This window comes from Dipodomys spectabilis, unplaced genomic scaffold, assembly GCF_019054845.1.
Source record: "Dipodomys spectabilis isolate Male_0828 unplaced genomic scaffold, ASM1905484v1 ptg000098l, whole genome shotgun sequence".
Classification (NCBI taxonomy): domain Eukaryota; kingdom Metazoa; phylum Chordata; class Mammalia; order Rodentia; family Heteromyidae; genus Dipodomys; species Dipodomys spectabilis.
In genome coordinates, this window is record NW_024870775.1 from 7916664 (window position 1) to 7932613 (window position 15950).

At 52.5% G+C, this 15950-nt stretch overlaps 1 protein-coding gene across 1 annotated transcript; it reads right to left on the bottom strand.

Annotated features, from left to right (window-relative positions):
• Nucleotides 1–406: 406 nt before the first annotated feature.
• Nucleotides 407–11178, bottom strand: Nptx2 (neuronal pentraxin 2). Its single transcript, XM_042686801.1, has 5 exons — nucleotides 10643–11178; nucleotides 8835–9051; nucleotides 4345–4589; nucleotides 2343–2522; nucleotides 407–1752 (listed from the first exon to the last, which is right to left on the bottom strand). The coding sequence occupies exons 1-5, from the start codon at nucleotides 11057–11059 to the stop codon at nucleotides 1525–1527; spliced, it is 1287 nt and encodes a 428-aa protein (XP_042542735.1). The 5' UTR covers nucleotides 11060–11178; the 3' UTR covers nucleotides 407–1524.
• Between the last annotated feature and the right edge of the window lie 4772 nt (nucleotides 11179–15950).

Genomic DNA, 15950 nt, shown 5'->3' on the forward strand with positions numbered 1-15950 from the left:
GTCCAAGAAGCCACCTTGACCGCCTTTCTCTCCTTCTCTGCATTTTTATCACTTTTCTGCTCATGAATCATTGATCACTCGCTGTTTCCATGGCAATCCTTTTCCAATCAGCATCTCCCACCATCTCTGATGCTCTCTTCTTCACCAGATTGGAGAGCCCTGGGGATCCATTTTCTGCTGATCACTCCAGTTATGGGTCCTCTGGCTAAGGAAGCTCCACCCTCTGGCAAAATACTACAGGGACTGCTGGAGGAGTGGCAGAGCCTGAAGTGATGTGTGAGGGGCCACACCTGGACCACACTCAGCTCCCCCAGATCCCAGGGCAGAGTGGATCCACCGGGGGTCAGACACTCAGAGAACCCACAGGACCATGCCCACCCCCTTGGGGCTCCAGACACTGCCCACAGCATCTTCAATGCACTTTAATTAGCATCCATCATCACAGGCGTGCTCTGTGGCACAATGTCAGGATGGGCACGTCCGTGGACTTTGTGCTTCCAATGGGTATGAAAAAATAAAATATATAATATTCAGCTTTATAAATTCCCCCCCTTCCCACCACATCACTTACTTTCTCTGTAAAATAAATTACAATTTGTGGTGCAGCCTGGAGCCACTAGGCCAACATTGGCCAAATGACATCCAATGTCCTCAGGAGTTCTGGGGGACAGAGTCAGGGGGGACTATAGGATGCTCACAGGAATCAACATGGATCAGAAATGGGAGGAACATGGAGGAACGGGAGCCTTATGGTGGCCAGGACAGGAATCCCCTCAAACACACTGAGTGGACAGAAAGGCTACAAATGAACTTTTGGCACCAGATGAGAAGAGTGGACTTGAACCAACCTAGTGACAAGTCCATCAAAGTGTGTGTTTGGTCTCGGGGAGAGGGGGGCAGACAGGAAGAATGGCAGCTGTCACTGCCCCTCTGTACTCCTGGGTCCTCTACATAGGGCCAGCTGCTTCCCCCCACACTGGCACATGCTCAAGACATAAAGGTTACAGGATACAGGGTGGGAAGGGCGGGGGTCCTTCTGCAGACCGTGTTCCCTGCACAGCACGTGCATGATGGGCAGCAGGGATGCTGTGCACGTACAGGACACTGCCAGGCACACAGTCACGAAAGGGGACAGACAGAAGGCATACACGGGACACCAAAGATCAAGACAGCAAGGGCAGGGCTGGGCTTCATGAGCATTTACAGGGGGTTGTGGGGAGAGAAGCTCACTGGCTTCAATCCACTCCCGGCAGGAAGCCAGCTGCTGACCCACTTGAGTCTGGGGGCTTCCTCCCAAAGGAAGGTGGCACTGACAACCCCACCCCCAACAAAACCCAAAATGGTGGGAAGGAAAGATTGAGCCAAGGCTATCACCCAGCCTCAGTGTTAAGTTCCCACAATGAACTTTGGGGTCCCACTCTGGGGTGAGAGGTTTCACAGTTTTTAACAAGAGAGGGGGTGGCCTGGAACACCTCCACCCCCACCAGGACTGACTGAGCCTGGCCTTCGGGGACCTTGGGGTGGCTACAAGTCCAGGAGACGCTCCTCACATGTCTCCACGGGCCACTTGGAAGCCCCCCCAAACACATGGACATTGTTGTCCACCCAGGGGATGACGTTGCCTGGCATGTTGGTGGAGCAGTTGGCAATGTTGATGATTTCTTGGGCACGCAGGACTCGGTCCCAGATGTTGAACTGGCTGAGCTCCCCCACAAATGCTTGTGTGGCATCGAACCTGCCCCCCACAGTGTCCTGGGAAATGGAAACAGGGCATCCTTCTTAGGGCGGGCTCACCACAAGCTCTTAATTCTCCAGGGAGGGGGGAGGGGTGGCCAGGCCTGACACTTCCTTGACTTCTCAGACAGATCTCCCCAAATCACCCATCTCCTACAGGGGAAACTGAGGCTGGAGAGACATATGCCCAAAGCTAGGACTACAGTTGGCTCTCCTGACTCCAGATGCCTCTTAGAAGAAATAATGGATAACTCCACGCCCCCTCCCACCCTTCCCTGTGTCCATCTTTCCATCTTCAAACTTCAAACATAGGTTGACTTTGGTTCACACCTGCCAGCCATCATCCTGCCTCCTCACCTTGGTGCAAGTGTCTCATGGAAGTTTCCCTGTTCTCACCTCTCCCCACTGGCTGAGCAGCTCAGAACTTTCCTAGCCAGCCCTCAACTAGGTACCAGGGTCAAGACCATGAGCAAGTAGCTTCTAGACGATTCCTGATCCAGCATCCCTGCACTAGGCAGGAGCCATGGGGGAGCAGGGAGAGGGGGGTCCAGTGTTGGGATGGCCCCTAGGTCACCCGGTTTGGGGCCAGTGACCCCCAAGACACGTACCTGCTCCTGCCCGAGGATGAGCACGCCCCCGGGCTTGATGGGGTGCCAGGGTGCCAGGTTCTCCCCGGTGCCCAGCTTCTCTCCATCCTGGAAGGCTTCCCACAGGCCGTCCCTTGTCGTCCAGGTCACGCAAATGTGGTGCCACTTGCCATCACTGACAAACAGGGGCAGCTGTGCGACCTGGGGCCAACACAAGCGGGTGAGGATCTCACGGGTTCCCAGGGACCAGAAGCCATAGACTTCCCGGGGCTGGAAGTGGAAGTGGTCAGGACTCGGGCTACCTGGGAGCCCCAGGTTCACCAGGCCAGACTCGAGTCCTAGGCTGACTTCTTTTAGAAATATCAGACAGACCGCAGATCATGTGACCCCAGGTCAGCCGCCCCCCCCACAACCTTCTGAGGGGTGGGGCACATGCATGTGCCCATGCGCACATGCATGTAGCCTGCACACAGGAAAGGCCCCTGACCTTGCGAGACACCTGGCATCCATGGTTGTAAGTGCTGGTCCCCTAGCAACCACAGCCTCTCTCCCAGGAATTAGGTGTTTACCAGAAGCCAAGTGCAGAGGAAAACAAGGCTCTGGGTCCTGCTGCTCCCGCAAGTTCCCAAGTGAAACAAAGTCCACCCAGGAGAGATCAGACTGGGGGCGGGGGAGAGGGTGGGCTCTCCCCTCTTGCTAATAAAGGCCTGGGCAGCAGTCACGTGATCACTATCAACCTGAGGTTTACAAGAGAAGCTTGGTTTGGCCTTCCCTATCCTGTCTCCCTCCCTTCCTTCCTTCCTCCCTCCCTTCCTTCCTTCCTTCCTTCCTTCCTTCCCCACCCCCCCTTTTTTTTTAAAAATAATGTCTCACTATATAGCTCAGATTGTCTTCAAACTATTGTTCCTCCTATCTCAGCTACCCCAGTGCTGACATGACAAGTGTGAACCGCCACACTCAGCTAGAAAGTTTTGGAGTGAGGACTGTTGGAGGGTCTCAGCACTAAGCTTTCGAGGAGCCTACACTCCTGAATACCTGTTAAAAAGGGGAACCCATTCTGGAACAGTAGAAGTTCAGGGAAAAGAGTGGTGTTTGCCACAGCAGGCAGGAGTTGACTTTGAAGGTAAAAGGGAGACTGTGTCAATGCATATTACTGTGCTGTGTTTGTGGTGTGTGTGTGTGTGTGTGTGTGTGTGTGTGTGTGTGTGTGTGTTTTGGTCAGTTGTGGAGCTTGAACTCTGGGCTGTCCCTGGGTTCTTCAGCTCAAGCTGAATGCTCTACTACTTGAGCCACAGCACCACTTCTGGTTTTCTGGTGGTTAATTGGAGGTAAGAGTCTCACAAACTTTCCTGCCTAGGCTGGCTTTGAACCATGATCCTCAGATCTCAGCCTCCTGAGTAGCTAGGATTACAGGCGTAAGCCACTGGTGCCCAGCTGTGCTGTATTTTTATTCTGGTGGCGGTTACACAGCTCCATGCATTTGTGAAAACTGGTGACAACCTACACTAAACTTCAGGCTGAGCCTGGTGGTGGTGCATGCCTGTAATCTCAGCAATTGGGAGGAGGATTAGGCCAGCCTGGGCCACATAGCTAAGATTCTGTCTCAAAAATAAATAAATAAATAAATTTCACTATCTCAACACACCTGACTCCTCAGGAAAGATGTACCCAGAAGCTTCTTACACACACACACTTGCACACACACACACTTGCACACATCCTTGGGCACTCACCTGTGCAACAGGTGAGTCCTGGCAGAGACTGCTGTCTCCGGCCTCACTTCCTGCCCCAGGACCTGGACCCTCTGCTGCCTCTGGGCCAGGCTCACACAGAGCTTGGAGCTCCGGGGCCTGCAGCTGACCCCATCCCAACCCCCTGCCCAGGGTGGGCCCGGCTCAGGGCACTGTTGTCCCTGCCATGTGGATGCCTGCTCCACACACAACGTGGGGAGGGGCTGCGGTGCGGTCCAGGCCGGTCAGGTGCTGACCCCGTGGCAGCCCCTACTTCCACAGGAGGGCCTCACCTTGTCATTAATGAGCAGCTCGATGGGGTTGTTACCCCACTCAATCAGCACGATCTCATTGGCCTGCCCGGGCACGGCATAGGAGAACGGGGTGCCGATGCCCGGCGAGGCGCTGGACCGCAGCCACAGGCAGATGGTGAAGGCGTACAGCTCGGGCAGCGTCTTCTTGATCTTCCCATACAGGTAGTTGGTGCGGAGAGGGAGGGACACCTTGAAGGCGTCCGGAGACTTGAATGCACTGTTGCCTGCAGAAAATGGGGGGAAAGAGGTGTCTGGTGTGTTTGGCCCATCTTCCAACTTGGCCTGCAAAGACTCACCAAGACCCCTATCTAAGACACACCCCAGAGGGACCGAAGTAATGTTTCAAGTGCTAAATCCCAGCAATTGAAGAGGCAGCTCTGCCTTCCAGAAGCTTCTATTTTGTTGGACATTAGCAGATAAAGGGAGGCAGGGTTGGCAGGGATTCCTACTGCGAAAGGAGTTGTGGGGGAGTGGAGGACCCATTGGATGGGGTGAAGAATGGAGATGAAAACCCCAGGTACCAGTAAGGAGGTGGGTGGTGAGGAGAAAAGAAATAATCTGTGGGCGATGCAGCAGTTCCATTGAGTAAGATGGAAAAAGAAGTCTCTTTCAATCCAGAAGAAGGCCAGATGGGGTGGTACATGTCTGTGATCCCAGCTACTCAGGAGGCTGAGATAGGAGGACTGAAGTTCAAGGCCAGTCCAGGCAACAAGTTATGGAAACCCCCATCTCAACAATCAAGCTGGACATGGTGGTACCCTATGTCAGAGGCCCCCAGGCAAAAAATTCAAGACTATTATCTGAAAAGCAACCTAGAGTTAAAAGGGCTAAGGCCTCTGCCCTCACCTGCCTCCTCCTCCTCCCAGGCTTGAAAGACCTGGGCAGGCCAAAGTAAAAGCAGAGACCTTCCCTACTCTTCCACCCATTAGGACGAGCAGAGTGTTTCACAGCTGTAATCCCAGCTACTTGGGAGGTGGAGACAGGAGGAGGTGTGCTGGCACCAAGAGTAAACCGAGCTATTTAGGAAGCCGAGATCAAAGCTCAGTCTGATGCGAGGCGGGGATAAAGCTGAGGATGCTATTTGAACAGAAAACTAAAAGTCAAAAAAGTGGGGATGAGGTTTGAATGGTAGAGCACCTTTCCAGCCAGAGCAAGGCTCAGAGTTCAAACCCAAGAAAGAACAGAAAGGAAGGAAAAGAAGGGAAGGGGAGAGGAGAGGAGGGGAGGGGAGGGGAGAGGAGAAAGAGAGGAGGGAGAGAGGAAAGGGAAAGGGAAAAGAAAGGAAAGGAAGAACCAGAAACCCCTCCCCAGCCTTACGGGTTGCACAAATGCGGTGCCTAGGCCAGAGTAACAGATGACTTGCTCAAGGTCACACAGCTAATGGACAATAGAGCAGGACAGAGGTCCCTCCTGCCCCTGCCTGCCTGCGGCCAGCCCCTAAGGCTCAGCCTCCAAGTAGCAAATGGCCCTGTTCCTAATGAAGACATCATTACCTAATAAAGAGAGATGGCGTCCACACCTGCAGGTGGGCAGGTTTGCCAATTTAATAAGGCTCAGTGTTGATAATATTGTTAGCGTGGTGACAACAGATAGGCTTAATGAGAGCTGGGACGGAAGGGGCAGCCAAGTGAGCCACGCCCAGAACACCAAAGGCTTTTATTTCAAGAAAACAGCTTGGAGGTTCAGAGGAAACTCAGTTAAAACCAATTAAGGAATTAAAAGGCCTGACCAATAAATCAGAAACTGTGGGTGGCAGAGGAGCCTAAGGAAGGGGGGGAGGTGGGTGGCTGGGGACAGGAAGGAGAGGGAAAAAAGAGAGGAAGAGGGAAGTGGGAGGAGGGAAGAGGAAATCTAGTCTCTTCAGATTTCAGGATTTCAACAGCCCTTTAGCCCAGCCCTGGCCAGGCTGAAACCCCCCAACCCCCCACTTCCCAACTTGCTACATGGCTGAGGCTGATCTCTGAACTCAGGTGGATGCTTCTAAGAATATGGTAGGTTTCCCACTCATTTGCATACAGGTGTGTGTGTGTGTGTGTGTGTGTGTGTGTGTGTGTGTGTGTGTGTGTGTGTGTATTAAGCACTTGACATCCCTCCCCACACAGAAAAGCCCTAGGCAGCAAATGGCCATTGTGCCCACAGGCTCAGCCAGCACAGAGTAGGTACAGCCCATGAAGAACCCCAGGGTTTCCCATGCTAGAGTCAAAGGGCAGCCCCCTTCCCCCCTCCCCCAGACTCTGGGCCAGAGCAGCTGAAGGCATGCCAGTACAACCCAAACCTGCTCCTGCCTGCTCTCAGACTTTTATCTTCCTATGCTATGACTCCCTTGTAGCTGGGATTACAGACATGCACCACCACACACAGCTTTCTCTCTCTCTCTCCCTCTCTCTTTCTCTCTCCTTTCCTTCTTTCCTCATTCTCTCTCCCTTCCTTCCCTCCCCTCCCTCTTTGTTGGTACTGGAGATAGAACTCATGGCTTGGCATTTACTAGGTAGACATTCTATCAATTAAGCCCAACAGGTTATTTCTTGAGGTGGGGGAGGGGCTTCACTAACGTTTTGCCCAGACTGGCCTTCATCCTCTTCATCTTTTTTTTTTTTTTTGCCAGTCCTGAGGCTTCAACTCAGGGCCTGAGCACTGTTACTGAACAACAACTTCTTCTTCTTCCTTTTTTTTTTTTTTGTCAGTCATGGGCCTGAGCTTTGGGCCTGGGCGCTGTCCCTCAGCCCTTCAGCTCAAGGCTAGCACTCTACCACTTGAGCCACAGCGCCACTTCCAGCTTTTTCTGCTCATGTGGTGCTGAGGAATCGAACCCAGGGCTTCACGCATGCAAGGTAAGCGCTCTACCACTGAACCACCTTCCCAGCCCTTCATCCTCCCTCTTCAATCTCCACTTCCAGAGTTGCTGGGATTACAAGCACCAGCCACCACATCCATTTTAAATTGTTGAGACAGATAATCGCCCCCCCACACCCTCCCTCACACTCCACACCCCCCCCCCCCCCCCCCCGCTTCAAACTTCCTGTCCACCTCTCAAGTAGCCATGATTATGTCGTGAGCCACTGGGCATGATCCTTAAGTCAGTATGACTTTTCTTAGTGTGTCTCCTAGCAACACGGCTGTTAGCCCAGGTGAGGCACACAGCCCTTGGTGCCTCAGTGGCCCCAGCAGAGCCCTCCCTCCACCCCTTCGAAGACAGTTAATTGGTAAATGCAGCATGCCGACGCTATGGCTGAGTGTCCCCACTGTCCACTCTGGGGAGGCTGGTGGCAGGATCCACTCTTACCTGTGCTCCACACGTCCTTCCCCCTGTCAGGTGACACAGGCCTCTGTGGCCCTGGTTGTGGCCTTAGGGAGGCTCTGCCAGCTAAAACGAGTCTCCTGATATCTCCCCGCCCCCAGAGGAGGGAGGAAAGTTCCAGAAACAGAAGCATCTGAGCCACATGGGCAGCCACACTTACTCTGTTCTATGGAGGGCAAGGGTGGAGACCCATGATGGGGGGGGGGATGTGTACCCCACATCCTTCTCCATCAGGGCCTCCTTGGCCGCTCCAGAGGACATGCTGCTAACAACTGAGGAAACTCTTAGAAATTACCTTGTGGGCCTGGTATGTGTGAGGTTAGAATCTGCTACTCATGTCCAGCAAGTGGAAAACCTCACACCTGGGCCACCCAGAGAACAGAGCTGGTACCATAATCTGAAGTATCTAGAGTATCTGGTGTGTGTGTGTGTGTGTGTGTGAGTGTGTATGTGTGTGTGTGTGTGAGTGTGTATGTGTGTGTGTGTGTGTGTGTGTGTGTGTGGTGTACACACATGCTAATACTGGAGCTTGAACCCAAGGCCAGCCACCCACTCTTGCTTGGTTTTTCGCTTAAAGCTAACACTCTACCATTTGAATCACAGCTCTAGGCTTTTTTGTGTTTTTTTTTGGGGGGGGGAAGTTGCTTTTTGTTTTTGTTTTTGTTTTTTTGCTGGTTAATTGGAAGAGAAGGGTCTCTCAGATTTGTCTTCCCAGGTCTGGCTTCGAATTGCGGTCCTCAGATCTCAGCCTTCTGAATAGGTAGGGTTTCAGGAATTCACCCCCAGTGCCTAGTCTTATCTAGGCCATCTGACCTCTCTGCATCCCGGGGAAGAAACTTAATAACCAGGGAAGGCAAGGGGGAGGCAGTCACAGCACCTGGGGCAAGGGTGAGTGAAGGGAGGGAGAGCAGGACGCCTGGGAGGGGGGCTGGGTGTCAGGTCACATCAGGCTGTTAAGCCACACCCCCATCCCAGGTCCTGGGCTCTCCCAAGGGGTGGTGGGGAGGGCGGAGTCCTGCTGGGACGGGGCTTTGTCAGTCAACATCTTTTCATAAACATCCCCCAAGTGTTGGAATCCAGGCCACTCCCACAGAGACACAGACGTGCAGGGCAGGTGCAGGTAGGGTAGGGTAGAGTAGTGCAGGGCAAGTAGGGCAGGGCCCACACGTACCTCGCTCCAGCTCGCTCACCCGGTGCAGAAGCGCGTTCAGCGTGCTCTCTGTTCTCTGCCGGTGAGCAGATGTCTCGTTGTGCAGCAGCGACTTCTCGTCCTCCAGCTCGGCCACCTTGCGGAGCAGCTGCCGCTCCAGCTCCCCCAGCCGCCGCTGGAGCACCTCGCGCACGTCGCTGGGCAGGCCGGCGGTAGACACGTTGGTATGGAGCTGGTGCTGGGGGGGGGGGGGGACACAGACACAGTGACCTCCGACCTCCGCCCCTCCTAATCTCTGAGCTCAGGTGACCCCACCGCATGAGAAACTTCCAAACCCAAAGGGGAACATTGGCATTGATGCTTTTTCTTTTGGTGGGGGGGGGGGGCGAGTAGGATTTCAAAGCCGGGCAAGAATGACTTGGCTGCACTAGTTGAAATTTGTGAATCTCTTTTTTTTTGCCCTATTTAAAAATAAAAAGCTCCGCTTTTCTCTCCTTACTAAAAAAGTCTCAATTTTAACCAACCTGTATGTAATTCTAGGTCAGATAAAGACCGAAACACCGAGGATTTTTTTTCTTCTTCTTTACAGCGTGAGTCAATGGTACTCAAGGGTGGACAGCTTTTATCTAGAAAGGAAGAACGGTCTCCCCTAGCTGCGGAATGGCACAAAGATAACTCTGCTCGCAGAGAAATTACTGGAAAAGGGACAGCATAAAACAGGACAGTTTTTTTAGCCTTTTCCTCCTAATTATTTTCCCAATCCTCCCTGGCTCTTGACCCCCAGCGTTCCAAATAATAAACTGCAAAAAGCGAGAGTCCTCCCTCTCCCCACTACCCCACCCCATTCACTACGGGAAGGCTTCAGATTCAGTGGCCCATCTGATTCACATCTGGTACTGGGGTGGGGAACAATGTTAGGTGTTAGTAACAGCGGCACAGAACTGGAAAATACTGTACTCACACCCAGCGAGCCCCAAGAAACCCTCCAATATATCAGCAGCGATCACTACTTTCTTGAAACATACTTCTGCATCTAGTTATTTTTTTTGGAGGGGGGGGGAGAGCGGGCAACTGGACAGGAAATTCCGCGCCTCATCCACAGAGGGATGGAAAAGTTCAGATGAAAATGTCTGGAGGATTTTTCTCCGTCAGAGTTCCCAACAGCACACAGCTGGGGGGGGGGGGGGTGGAGGGAAGGACACAGGGAAGGGCTCCCCTTCCAAGATGCCGGGCCACGGTGCAGCTAGCTTAAAGAGGCATTGTCGAAATGAACGTGAGGTTAGCTTGGGTGCGAAATCTGGGGTCACCGGTGACCCCCTTTCTGCTCGGGCCCCCCCACTGACAAAGGACCACGCAAGCCCAGTGGGAGCGGGCCTCTGGGCACGGCGCGCAGGGCTGGGCGCGGGCCACCGAACTCGGCTCGTGCACACTGGGGGGAGATTTTTATTTTTTTCTTCCAGAAAATGAGTAAGAGGCTGCCAGATCACTGAGTATTTTGCGTCCAACTTGGTTTCCTATCCTAAGGACTCGGGGCGGGGAGGTGGGGAGGGCGGCGGGGGGGGGGGGGGGGGAGGGGATGGAGAGCCAGGGCTTTGGGGAAGTTCACCACAATCTATCCAAAAGCGCAAAAGTAAAAGGTGAGATTTAACCCTTTCCAGCCGAGGAGGGCGGGTAGGATGGGGTGCGATGCAAACAAGGTCCAGAGCAGGACTGGGACTCTCCCCTGGCACCCCCAAATTGAGCTCACCCTGCGGGCGATCGCGCCCGTCCAGGGGGGTCTGTTCCCCCCCCCCCTTCTCCCCGTCCCCCTTCCTCCGGCGCGGCGCTACCTCCAGGCTCTCCAGCCGGTCCTTGAGCGTCTGCAGCGAGCGGCCGAGCTGCTCCACGACGTGGCCGGGGTCCCGCGGCAGGTCGCCCATGGTGTCCTTGCCCGAGCCCCGCGCCCGGCCGCCCGCCAGCCCCTCGCAGCGCGCCAGCTTGCCCGTCAGCTCGCGGATGGCCTCGCGCTGGGCGCCCAGCGTCTCCTTCTGCTGCACCACGGTCTCTCGCAGCTGCAGCACGGCCGCCCGCAGCTCCTCCTCGGGGCTCAGCGCGCCGCCCTGCATGGGCATCGCGGGCAGCGGGCAGCCGGGCCGCGCCGCCTCCGGGGGCAGCGCGGTGCACACGAAGCGGCTGCCGGGCACCGGGTTGTCCTGCGCCCCGGTGACCACGACCAGCGCTACGCCGGCGGCCAGCAGCGCCCACATCTCGCCGCCGCTCGGCTCACCGCAGCCTGGATGGGCGCCGTCTGAGCACCGTCGGGGCGCGCGAGGACGAGGGCACTCCGGGAACCAGCGCCACCCTCGGCCGCCCAGCCGCACCCTCCGCCTGGCGCGGCGCACTAGCCTCGGCTCGGCCCGTGCGCCCTTTCTTAAGTGGAGGGGGCGTGGTCTGAGGCGGGTGGGGCGCGCGCCGAGACCTCTGATTGGTCCGTCCCGGTGCGCGTCACGAGGAGGGCGTGGCGGAGGCGTTTCTCACGGCTCTCGGGGCCGCTGGGCGAGCGCGTGGGAAGGAGCCTCAGACACGAGCACCGGGCCGCCGAGGCGCCCCGAAAGCGAGGACGGGGTCCAAAACAGCCTTTGTGCCCTGGAAAGCGCCTGCGGGGTGGCTGAGGACTTCCGGCACGGAAAGGAAAGCCCTGAGGGCGGCGTCACCCCACTTTCCAAAAAGAACCACCACCGTGCCACCACCCCCGGCGGAATTCGAACCTGGGTCGCCGGAATGAGCCACCTCCGCGCGGGTTCGTCATTGCTGGAGGCGGGAAGGAGCCGCAGCATGGGTGGAACAGTCCCGATCGCCCAGTGGGTCCTTGTAACCCAGGCCCCAGAACACGGAGAGAATGTTCTAGTCCAGGCTCCCTCCTCCTCCCCTCACCAAATGCCAGCCGGAAGTGGGGACCTGGCACAGCCACACGGTCACATGGCAGCCCCACCCCCACCGGGGCACAGCTGACCTTTATGCCAAGACCCCTCTGGGGTCATCACGGTGGTGCCCCCTTGTGAAATAGTGCCCTGTTCTTAGGGATGGGAATCCCACTACGCCCATCTCCCCAGCTGGAGACCACTGTCCTCAGTTCTTGGGGAGACCAGGTAATAGATGGAAACATCTCCCTTCCCCCCTCAAAAATACCATAAAGGGAGGAGCAAAATGGCTACAAAACCTCACCTGTAGTTTACAAACAAGTTCAGAGCGATTGGATGCCCAGTTGAGCTGGTTTGCTGCCTATTTTTTTAAAAATGGAAATCTTCCTTTTCTTTTTCTTTTTTTTTCCTCCCTCCTTTTCTCTCCCTAGTTTTTAAAGAAATCTTGTTGCAAGGTCATTAATCACATTATTCATTCTAACCAGAAACAAATGGATTTGTCACTTGGGCCCTGGAAGCTGAGGGTTGATTCTGAAAACAAATTGTATCAAAATAAATGAAATTATTATGATAATATAAAATAGGCTGCAGTGATTAATCTCTAGAAACCAAAGTCTGACCTGCTTTGCACTTCAAACAATAGCTTCCGTTATGTAAATAAGTTGGGAGGTTTTCAAGGACGCTGTGGCTCAATTCTATGAAAAGTTCTATTCAGGAAAATATCTTCAAGGGTAAAAACTAGAGACAGGAAAACTGGGTCTATAGTGGAAGATGATTCAGTTCAAGTAAGAATAAACCTTAGGAGGAAAAGGGATAGAAGAGAGAAATGAGTGATAGGTAGGGTCTTTGTTGGTCTCTATCCCAGAGAAATAGGGGTGTATGTGTGTGTGTCTAGTGCTGAGACTTGAACTGGAGGCTTGTGTGCTGTCTTTTGCTGTTTTGCTCAAGGCTGGGTCTCTACCATTTGAGCATCCCTCCACTTCTGGCTTTTTGGGGAAAAAGACTCTCATTGGCTTTCCTGCCCAGGCTTCGAACCACCGACCTCAGATCTGTCTCCTTAGTAGCAAGGATTACAGGCATGCATCACCAGAGCCTGGCTAATAACTTCATTTTCCTTGGTCCTTCTTACTCTGCCTCCCTGAAGTCTCCAAAAGCACAAATAAAGCCACACTGACAAAGAGCAATCATGAAAAATATCATTTAGAAGCACTTTATAAAATGTTACTCTTGTGTAGAACATCAAATTCAGACCTGCTCAGAACAATCCATATCAAATATCACTTTTCTCAATTTCGACTCACAGAGCAGACAGACATTCTTTTACTGCCAGCTCTGAGAGGGGGTGGTCCTAATTGCACATGGCGCTAGATTATTGTCACTTGTTTCAGCCGCGTATGCCCTTTCTAGACAGACTAATGATTCCTATTTGTAACTACTTGAAATAGAGGCTTGTTCTTTTAATAATTAAATAAAAGCAAATGTATTTCCAGAATTCTAATTTCCTCCTGGAACAAAGAAGACAGTGTACAAAAAGACACAAAAATAGCATCGATCCCAAAATAATTACTCTTAAATTTCCTTAACAAGAGATTTCAATATATGAAGGCACCAAGACTTGCGTGCTGGTGGCTCACGCCTGTAATCCTAATACTCAGGAGGCCGAGATATGAGGATCATGGTCCCAACCAGCCCAGGGAGTAAAGTCCATGAGACTCTTATCTCCAATTAACCCCCCAAAAAGTCAGAAGTGAAGTTGTGGCTAGTCTTGAGTGGGAAAATCTCAGAGGCAGCAAGCACTCAGGCCCTGAGTTCAAGCCCCAGGACTGGCACCAAAACAAACAAAAAGCATCACAAAACAACCAGAGGCCAGGATTCAACACTGGAGATTGTTATTTGCTCTGGTGATCAATAAATCAGAAAGCCTCATTTACAGAGACTAGGCCATTGTCACTAGTCAGGTTTTGTCGTTGTTGTTTTGTTTTGTTTGTTCTTTTGCTAGTTTGCGGGCTTGAACTCAGGGCCTCACTCTCTCCTTTGGCTTTTTCTGCTTGAGGCTGACTCTGTACCACTTGAGCCACACCTCCCCTTCTAGCCTTCTGCTGGTTAATTGGAGAGAGGAGTCTCACAGACTTTTCTGCCAAGACCTCAAACCACAATCCTCAGATCTCAGCCTCTTGAGCTGCTACAATTACAGATGTGAACGACTGGCCCCCAGGCCTGCCAGACGGTTTTGAGCAAGCTCTTCCTCTTCTCAGGATTCCTTTCTTAGGCTCAATTCTCTAGTGCCAGATTCTGTAGCTGCGTCTGACTTCTGTAGCTTCGGACTTTATTTAAGAGTTTGGTAGTTGGGGGAAGAGAAAGTCTTTGATGCATGAGCCTGAAGTTTCACAAGATCATTGTTGATTTTTCTGTGTGTGCTTTGAACCATGTGTTGACAGGCAGGTTGCTCGTGCAGGTAAACCCCATCAGAAGAGGCTGCTGGCGCTGTGATTGAAACTGCCCTGCACAGCATCTTTGATTGACACACAGTCTGTGTCTGACTCATGCTACCCACGAGGCGATTCTGTGCGTGGCCCCCAGATTTTCCTTCCCTCACTGACTTGCACAGCTGTGCAACAAGGCCACAACATAGTAACCACCCACTTCCTTCTCCTCTTGGCTGTTCCCAGGCCAGCTGAGCCCAGTGTGGGCCTCAGCCAGGGGCTGGGGAACCTGGGGAGGCCAGGCTACCTCCATTTTTATTGTCCCATCTGCTTGGCTCCCTGGATCTTCTCACATGCATTTTTAGCTTGGCCTTCTTGGAAATGTGCTAATTTCTACTCTGGTGACAAGAGGATCTCATCAGAGACTTTTTTTTTTTTACATTTCAATCTCTTGGCACTTGGGAAGTTGAGATGGGGGTGTGAACTCTAGAACACATGCAGAGGAACTATCTTCCATGCTGAATCGCAATATGTTGGGATGGGGGGAAGGAGAGGTGGAAAGCTCTAAAGGATGCTGACTAATCTCCCTTCATGCATACTAAAATTCTAAGACCCTTTCCAGAGCAGATTTTGCAGGCTGGGCATAGTAGTGCATGCTTGTAATCCCAGCTTACTTGAGAAAGTAGAGGATCCAGGTCAAAGCTCACTCTGGACAAAAAAAAAAAAATTTAAATCACAGGATCTGAAGAAAATAAAGTAAAAAGAACTAGAAATGCAGTTCAAGTGGTAGAGCACCTATTTAGTATGTGCAAGATGCTGAGTTCAAATCTCAGAACCATAAAAAAGACTTTTTTTTTTTTTACTAGACTGAATTTCCTGATAGGCAGCTTTAGCTTTGGAGTCTAATGGATCTTCTTTAAACCCCAGTTTCACCTCTTGTCATTTGACCTTGAGAGAGTGCTTAAGTCTTCTCCTTTCTTAGTAAAGCTAATTTTCTACCAACTATTGTTTTCAGGTTTCAGTGAGTTATCATTTGTGATCATGTTGGGCAGACAGCAGGTGCATAATAGATGCTGGTTGTCTTTTTCTTCCCTTTTTCTCCATTGGTGGCACACCTGAATGACAAAACTCTCATTAGAAGTCAAGTTTAGGGGCTGGGAAGGTAGCTCAGTGGTAGAGCGCTTGCCTTGCATGCCTGAGGCTCTGGGTTCGATTCCTCAGCACCACATAAGCAAAAAGAAAAAAGCCGGAAGTGGGACTGTGGCTCAAGTGGTAGAACGTTAGCCTTGAGCTGAAGAGCTGAGGGACAGTGCCCAGGCCCAGAGTTCAGGCCCCACAACCGGACCCCCCCAAAAAAAGAAAAAAGAAGTCAAGTTTAAATTTCCCTATTTCCTGTGATATCCTTGGCCTAGATATGATGGGGAGGGGGGAATAAAAACAAAAACAAAACCAGAACTATCTCCTTGGAGGAACAACCAGGCTGAGCACTTTAAGAAATTTTTACTGATCTCTCAGCAAGAAACATATATAGTTAGACCAGATGCCTAAACTTCTACCTGTAATCTCAGCTACTTGGAAGATAAAGGGAGGCAGGAGGCTCAAGATTGGAGGCTGACTCCAGGCAAAAGTCTGAGACCCTATCTGAAAAACAAACTTAAAAGTAAGGGGTAGGGGTGTGGCTCAAGTAGTAGAGCACCTGCCTAGCAAGAGGGAAGCCCTGAATTTTGTGGATACACACACACACAGAGGTTTGGGCTGCACACATAACTGAAAATTAGGGGCACAGAGCCAAAACAACTTCTCCAGTGTTGCTT

Coding starts and splice junctions, on each gene's coding strand:
- Nptx2 (XM_042686801.1), bottom strand. CDS start 11,059: ATGTGGGCGCTGCTGGCCGCCGGCGTAGCGCTGGTCGTGGTCACCGGG. Junction 9,052..10,642: donor ACCGGCTGGAGAGCCTGGAG/GTAGCGCCGCGC, acceptor CCCCCCCCCCAG/CACCAGCTCCATACCAACGT. Junction 4,590..8,834: donor GGTGAGCGAGCTGGAGCGAG/GTACGTGTGGGC, acceptor CATTTTCTGCAG/GCAACAGTGCATTCAAGTCT.